This window comes from Topomyia yanbarensis, unplaced genomic scaffold, assembly GCF_030247195.1.
Source record: "Topomyia yanbarensis strain Yona2022 unplaced genomic scaffold, ASM3024719v1 HiC_scaffold_10, whole genome shotgun sequence".
Classification (NCBI taxonomy): Eukaryota; Metazoa; Arthropoda; class Insecta; order Diptera; family Culicidae; genus Topomyia; species Topomyia yanbarensis.
In genome coordinates this window covers 291,035-299,526 of record NW_026683225.1, presented here as the reverse complement: position 1 = coordinate 299,526, position 8,492 = coordinate 291,035, and the positions used below count along the sequence as shown (strand labels likewise).

The 8,492-nt window shown below is 39.0% G+C and overlaps 1 protein-coding gene across 1 annotated transcript; it reads left to right on the top strand.

The window, feature by feature from the left end:
* The first annotated feature begins 6,911 nt into the window (after positions 1 to 6,911).
* On the top strand, positions 6,912 to 7,842 carry LOC131694568 (protein lin-37 homolog). The gene is made up of 2 exons (XM_058983044.1): positions 6,912 to 7,045; positions 7,128 to 7,842. The coding sequence occupies exons 1-2, from the start codon at positions 7,006 to 7,008 to the stop codon at positions 7,754 to 7,756; spliced, it is 669 nt and encodes a 222-aa protein (XP_058839027.1). The 5' UTR covers positions 6,912 to 7,005; the 3' UTR covers positions 7,757 to 7,842.
* The last annotated feature ends 650 nt before the right edge of the window (positions 7,843 to 8,492 follow it).

Genomic DNA, 8,492 nt, shown 5'->3' with positions numbered 1-8,492 from the left:
ACCCATTCCACAACGAATTCTCTACCGATTTTTACAAACTTGATTTCAAATGAAAGATACAGTAATGCCATTGACTGCTGCTGAATTTCATTCGGTTCTGACTCTTGCTTCCGGAGTTACAGGAGTGTTGGTAAGGATACACTGGAATTTTCCATATAAATCGGTACAATCGTAATACCTCAGAGGCTAAAAACTATTGAAATGGTCACCAAATTACTTCTAATCGCAGATCTAGATCACTGATTGCCAATCAAACATTCTTTGAATATATTGTCCAATATCGACGATTCCGGAAGTCCGGAATTCCGGGCATATTCCACAATTAAAGTCACATCGGTTCTTCGGTGATGACTGAACCGATTTTCTCAAACCAAGTCTCAAATGGAAGGCAAAATATGCAGTTGAGTATTGCGTCACCACCCCTCCCCCCGCCTTGCCCTTACACCTCCCTCCTTCATCACTCCCCTTCCCTTGGACCACCCTGACGCCTGCATTTCCTTCATCCACCCCGTATACCGAAATAAGATGAAGGATTTCTCAAGCATCCTCCACTCCCACTCTACTAACCCCCCATTCCCTACACGTTCAAACCCATTCCACCAACCTTTCCAAATTATAATCACATGAAGATAACATTGAACTCATGCTTATTAAGCTAATTAAATATTATTCTTTTGCCTTTCTTATATAGAAAGGTTATGCAATTGCTCCAAAAACCGACTTTCTAACCGAGGCCCGGAGGGCCGAGTCTCATATAACATTCGACTCAGTTCGCCGAGATCGCAAAATATCTGTGTGTATGTATGTGTGTATGTATGTATGTGTGTATGTGTATGTGTGTATGTATGTGTGTGTATGTGCGGATTTGTTAACAAAATGTCCACATCGGTTAGTCGGAGATGGCTGAACCGATTTTTACAAACTAAGATTCAAATGAAAGGTATAATATTCCCATAGGTTGCTATTGAATTTCATTTTCAACCGACATCTTGATCCGGATTACGAGTTGAAGAGTATGGTTACAAAACAAAATTTGTTGATTTGTCCACATCGGTTTCTCGGAATTTTCTGAACCGATTTTGACAAACTTGATTTTAAATGAAAGGTCCATCAGCTGCTGTTGAATTTTGTGTGGATCCGAGTTCTGGTTCCTGAATTACAGGGTGATACGTACGATCACGCAGCAAATTCCGATTGTAACGAATTTTGCGATGAATGTAAAAAGGTGTTTTTTTTCCAAAATGTGCACAACTGTTGAATTTGTAGATCTAGGTCCCCAACAGTCATTCAAAGGCTCTTTGGTCACACTGGCCACCATCGACGGATCCTGAAGTATCCAAATTCAGAATAACGGTTATATTGGTTTCTCGAAAATGGCTAGACCGATTTGATCAACTTAGTCTCAAATGAAAGGTGTCGCGTCCCCGGAAACTGATATTAAATTCCATCTCCATCCGACTTCCGGCTCAGGAGTTACGGGTTGTGGAGTGCGATCACATAGAAAACTCCGATTCAAACCGATACCGCGATGAATGCAAAAAGGTGCTCTTATATATGTACTTGCCAAGTGTAATAAGATTGAAAGAGATTTCCATAATGTTATATTGTACGAACCAGCTATTATATCATAGTTTGGAGAAATGAGAAAGGCACAATTGCACCTCTAGGTGGATTAAAACAGGTTTTATAAGTCGATGTTTGACAAGATCGATTTTATTAAAATAAAGATCGATATAGTTAAATCGATTATATTTTCAAAATTCCCATCGCTAGTTTTGAAACGTTTCATTTTGAGTGGTGCTGACGGTGTTGATCAAAGGATCTATCCTTTAGGTCTCGTCTTGTCTTGGATCCCTGCCCTCTAAGAACGGTTGGTTTCAAAATCGTCCAATGAAGGACGTTCGTTGGACCAATTTGGACAACGTTCAAATAACCGTTCAACAAAAGTCCACCGTTGGACCCGCGTTGAACGATTTTGAAACAACTTTTTGGACGTCTCAGATGGTGATAGGAATGATCATTGAAAGTGCGAAGTTCCTTGGATCAAAGACGATGGCATAAAATATAAAGAAAGACACGTGGTGAGAATAAAAGCAAATCGACACTGATCTTTCATTAGGATAGCAAAGTACAAATAGAGAAAAATAAAATTGAATATTTGACAATGTTTTGCATTTCTCATATAAAGAAAGGCTATGCAATCACTGTAAAAATCGACTTTTTAACCGAGGCCCGGAGGGCCGAGTGTCATACACCATTCGATTCAGTTCGTCGAGATCGGCAAATGTCTGTGTGTGTGTATGTATGTGTGTGTGTGTATGTGTGTGTGTGTGTCATTTAAACTCACACAATTTTCTCAGAGATGGCTAAACCGATTTTCGCAAACTTAGTTTCATCTGAAAGGTATAACGCTCCCATAAGCTGCTATTGAATTTTTAGTTGATCCGACTTCTGGTTCCGGAGTTACGGGTTGAAGAGTGCGGTCACACAGCAAATTCCCATATAAACTGGTACCACCATGATGTTCAAATGATGTAAAACATATTAAAATTGATGTAACATTACTCTAGTTTGCGGGTCTGGATCACTAATGATCAATCAAAGTAGCTTTGACCACATTGGCCACCTATGACGGTTCATGACGCCCCCGGGGAACCCGCCAAGTTCCTATGCTAATATCACACCCATTCCCCAACGAATTCTCTACCGATTTTTACAAACTTGATTTCAAATGAAAGATACAGTAATGCCATTGACTGCTGCTGAATTTCATTCGGTTCTGACTCTTACTTCCGGAGTTACAGGGGTGTTAGTAAGGATACACTGGAATTTCCCATATAAATCGGTACAATCGTAATACCTCAGAGGCTAAAAACTATTGAAATGGTCACCAAATTACTTCTAATTGTAGATCTAGATCACTGATTGCCAATCAAACATTCTTTGAATATATTGTCCACTATCGACGATTCCGGAAGTCCGGAATTCCGGGCATATTCCACAATTAAAGTCAAATCGGTTCTTCGGTGATGACTGAACCGATTTTCTCAAACCAAGTCTCAAATGGAAGGCAAAATATGCAGTTGAGTATTGCGTCGCTGCCCCCCCGTCTTGCCCTTACACCTCCCTCCTTCATCACTCCCCTCCTCTTTGACCACCCTCACGCCCGCATTTCCTTCATCCATCCCGTATACCGAAATAAGATGAAGGATTTCTGACGCATCCTCCACTCCCACTCTACTAACCCCCCATTCCCTACACGTTCAAACCCATTCCACCAACCTTTCCAAATTATAATCACATGAAGATAACATTGAACTCATGCTTATTAAGCTAATTAAATATTATTCTTTTGCCTTTCTCATATAGAAAGGTTATGCAATTGCTTCAAAAACCGATTTTCTAACCGAGGCCCGGAGGGCCGAGTCTCATATAACATTAGTCGAGTTTGCCGAGATCGCAAAATATCTGTGTGTATGTATGTGTGTATGTATGTATGTATGTATGTATGTATGTATGCGAAACATATACACCCGGACACGACATGTATGTATGTGTGTGTATGTGCGGATTTGTTAACAAAATGTCCACATCGGTTTCTCGGAGATGGCTGAACCGATTTTTACAAACTAAGATTAAAACAAAAGATATAATATTCCCATAGGTTGCTATTGAATTTCATTTTCAACCGACATCTTGTTCCGGATTACGAGTTGAAGAGTATGGTTACAAAACAAAATTTGTTGATTTGTCCACATCGGTTTCTCGGAATTTTCTGAACCGATTTTGACAAACTTGATTTTAAATGAAAGGTCGATCAGCTGCTGTTGAATTTTATGTGGATCCGAGTTCTGGTTCCTGAATTACAGGGTGATACGTACGATCACGCAGCAAATCCCGATTCTAACGAATTCTGCGATGAATGTAAAAAGGTGAAGTTTTTTTCCAAAATGTAAACAGAACTGTTGAATTTGTAGATCTAGGTCACCAACAGTCATTCAAAGTCTCTTTGGCCACCCTGTCCACCATCGACGGATCCGGAAGCATCCAAATTCAGAATAACGGTTATATTGGTTTCTCGAAAATAGCTAGACCGATTTGATCAACTTAGTCTCAAATTAAAGGTGTTGCGTCCCCGGAAACTGATATTAAATTCCATCTCCATCCGACTTCCGGCTCCGGAGTTACGGGTTGTGAAGTGCGATCACATAGAAAACTCCGATTCAAACCGATACCGCGATGAATGCAAAAAGGTGCTCTTATATATACTTACCAAGTGTAATAAGAATGAAAGATATTTCCGTAATGTTATATTGTACGAACCAGCTATTAAATCATAGTTTGGAGAAATGAGAAAGGAACAATTGCACCTCTAGGTGGATTAAAATAGGTTTTTTATTTAAATGTAGCTTTTGATGTATGTTGGCAATGTTTTCCTTGACAATATAAAAACCATTTGATTGTTATGTTTATCCTGCCCTTTAAAATTTCGTCGTATACGAAAGGGCTACCCAGATAGAACTTTACAGTAGCATTTATCGTACAATCATAAAACAATAAATATTAGAGCATGTTTAGGAGTGTTTCAGTTATAGATTCATAATTTTGACAGTTCTTTAATATAAAACTGAGAATTTTAAAACTTGTTCCCAGCAGCAGTTTTAGCGGATGTTCTATTCAGTTTAAAATTCATGTCTTCAGCGTTACTGCATTCAAATTTATTTTTGCCCAGCCTATCGGGTCTAAGTGTCTGTGCTGAAAACTTTGCACAGTTGTAAAGGTGTTTTAAAATCAGCAAGAACGGTGTTGTATAATTTTTAAACAAAACTGTTCGAAAGTATGAAACAAAACGATTTGCTAGGGATGTGCATGTTTCAGTTCCAGTTCTACTTTGAAACTGCTATGTCCAAAATATATTTTTCTGCGTCATTAATTGCTATCAGCCATCCGTGTGTGCGGAACGAAAAAATCAACAAGTAGTTCAATCACAATAGGATCGGCGCGGCACCGATAGCTTGGTGACGATTGAATGCATACGTTACGGCTTGATGCTAGCAGAAGGGGAAAAGAATGATCGCATGGTCGTTCTAGGTGAGGATTTGTGAAGTTTCTTTTACCGGCGTCGGCGGTAAAACATGATGATGAGATATGTTCTACCAAAGACCAAGCAGCAGACTTGGGTGCAACGCCCAACTCCTACTTAGCAGAAGGCAAAAGACTTTTTTCTTTCGATCATGTCCATATGAGCCTGCCTAGTCCTAGTTTTCCGTTCTAAGTTTCTAAGTCTGATTTGCTCTAGAATACCTATCCGTCTTTCAATTTCATTGCTTTCGTTTCTCTTAGTCTTAAATTTGCCGAAAATAGCCAACAAAATCGATACAGTAGAACCTTGCGGCAATTAAAACATAGTACCATAATATATTTTTGACACTGTCCAAACAGGAAATTCCATGTCGTAAATAAATGTGATTCAAGTATAGTAGTTTTAGAACAGATACATGCATATATTGCATAGAAAAACGTAGAAAAGTGCAAATTTTTCAACATAAACAGGCACTTACTCTGAGGGATCATAAGTTGATTGGATACCCTAAGTCGACGTCAACATTTCATAAGGCATTATATACAATATGCTCATGTTGAGAAAATGGCGTCTGAAAAATTACCTCGTACTTTATATTCCCATTTATGAACAGGAGCTTGATTTAAGGACCAAACAACTCAATGCCGTGTTAAATTAACCATTTTTTCCGAATAATATAACAGATTTATTAAAAAAATTGTATTTTGAACGTTTTTTGTAGATAAATGTTTTGGTCCCTTTTGAAACATCGCACTGGTTTTGTGCCCTCTCCCATAATCCCTTTTCGGCGAGACGTTAGCTTATAGTGCGTGCGGGTGAGCCCTTTTGTTTACAGCAAATGATTATGTGACGTTTATTTTGATCCCTTTCTTGGTGTTGCGATGTTTTTGTTCCCTTTTCAAGTATAGTCTTTTTCATTAAGAAAAGGGCCCATAAACAAATTTTTCCGTTTTGTTGTTTGGTGTTTATGAGCCGTTAATTTTTGAGGGGAAGTGAAAGGGAACATAAGCAAAACAAGTTATTTTGCTTATGTGCCTTTTCGATAATCCATTATTTCCCTAACAGCCAGGTTTCAGAATCGGCTTATTTAAGGTATGTATAAAGCTACACTGAAAAAAATCCAAACGTTAATTCTATTTGCTTCAAACCGCTTTAAATTCATATGAAGAAGAAATGCTATTGTTATCACGCGCACACATACCTTCTATGTGTCAACTGTATAAACTATGTATGCATACACATAAGTTATATGTGCATATTGTTATAGAATGGGGTCTTATGTGCCTAATAGTTATGAAATGTGAATGTAAGATCAATATTTCTTGTAAATACACACATTAGGTTTATGTGCCAGCAAATAGTGTCTATATGCCTCCGTTAATTGCAAAAATCTATGTGTAAAATCAATAGGCATAACGTTTACTTTTTTTTGAGTGTATGTTAGTGTCCATTTGAAGTTTACGTTTTGTTTATCGGCCCATTTGAAATGTTCTCGTCGAAGTATAACTGGCGACTTGTTTACGTTTTGTATTTGTGCCCATTTGAAATTATTCCGTCGAATTCTGTTAATCTGATTTCAGTGATGCCAGATTTGCAGACAAGTCTGCAAATTCGCAGACTTAATTTAAGCTGCAGATTTTTTTGATGACACAGATATTTGCAGATTTTTTAGTTTGTTTGCAGATATTTACAGATTTTTGAATATAAAAGCTTTTGGTTACACTAGCTTTCCTAACATTTTTTGTTCTTCCCAGACTTTCAAAATTATTATTGCAGACATTTGAAAAAAGTACCTGGCATCTCTGTCTGACTTCGCTATTCGATGTCAAGCATCAACTCCGACAAATTGTTTATTGTAATCTTTATTTGGGATCACAGCAATCGGCATTTTTTATTCTGAAAAAACATCTTCCCGTTTTAGCATGTCCATGCGCCGAAATCTGCTGGATTCGGCAGAGAAGCGTAAGTTATAATAATCTACTACTTATTCGTTGTTTTTGTATTAAATCATAAACCTTTGTACCACCGGACCGATTAAAAATAGGCCGATCTCTGCAAAACGTCGCACTGGCCCGGGGCCGTCTCAAAGGAGCCCTCCAGGACGTCGTAACCCAAAGCGATGACGACGCGGGAGACGAATCAGATGAGCAGCGCGAAATCCGATATTCAAAACGGTTGAAAACTTCGGCACCTGAGTCAATTGCCATTCCGCACCAGTCGTACATAATGAAACTGTTTGACCGGAGTGTAGATCTGGCTCGGTTCGATGAATCTACCCCGCTTTATCCAATTTGCCGTTCGTGGATGCAAAACCAACCGAGATTGAATCCGAATCGATTGAGCGGTCCATTTTCGCCAATCAAACGGGAGCGAAATGCGGAAATGGCTGACCAGTACCGGAATCACGAGCTAAAGGAGATTCGAGCTATGCCAGCCCCAGACCCGGCTGTGTATTCTTACAGCCGATGTCCATCGCCGGTAGGGCACAATAGAGATGTTCCGAGAACGGAGATCGATTTTCATGCAGAGCCAATTTCCAAAGCGGTACTAATGGCTGAACACAAACAAAACTGGGGACAGGTTCGGCGTAAGTGGCAGGATCGCGGACGGCTGGTGGATCAACGTTATGCTGCCAGTTTTGAGTTGCTCGATGCTCTGCTCCAAAAGTCGTAATTGTGAATGTACCGGTAGAATTTAGGAAAATTAGATTTTATGTAACCTGACAGATTTTTAATATATCGCATGAATAAGGTTTTTTATATGCTTGTGTGTAGTTTTGATCGTTTTCATTGACGATGACGGTGAGCGTGGCTGTTATCCACCAGTTCGTCTGAGTTCAACCGTTAAGATTTTTCTTAGGTGAAGAATCTATCAAACCGTTGGTCCCTCGGTCCATGAGTCATGACTTGGATAGTCCAGATAATAGAGTCTGGCGTCGGTGTTTGGCCTCGTAGCGCAAATAGACAGACGGAAAATAATTAGGACATGAAGAAGATCGTTTTGATTGCTTGGTCGCGGTCTTGAAGGCGTGATTTACGTTTGGCCACAATTTTTCCGACCGTTCGCTCCCAAACGAATTATTTTTTTGAAACAAAATGTTTTCTAAAGCCTACTTTAATAATTCAGTCTAGGTACGACTTTTGTGAATGGCACTGATTTGCACAAACCCTTTTTCCGGAGGGGAAAGACACTTTAGAATAAAACTCAGTTCAGTTTTTGTATGAATTCGTATTTTTATCGGAAATTTTAGAAAGTTTATCTATCCAATCTTAAGTCAACATGGCTCGAGTTTTTACCGATTTGATGTAACTGGTAACTTGGCATACTCTATGTTCGATTTTTTCAATAATTGTGGCAAAAAAAATTGTTTTTGTTTTAATTTGTTCCTGCAGTTATGCTGCTGAAAATG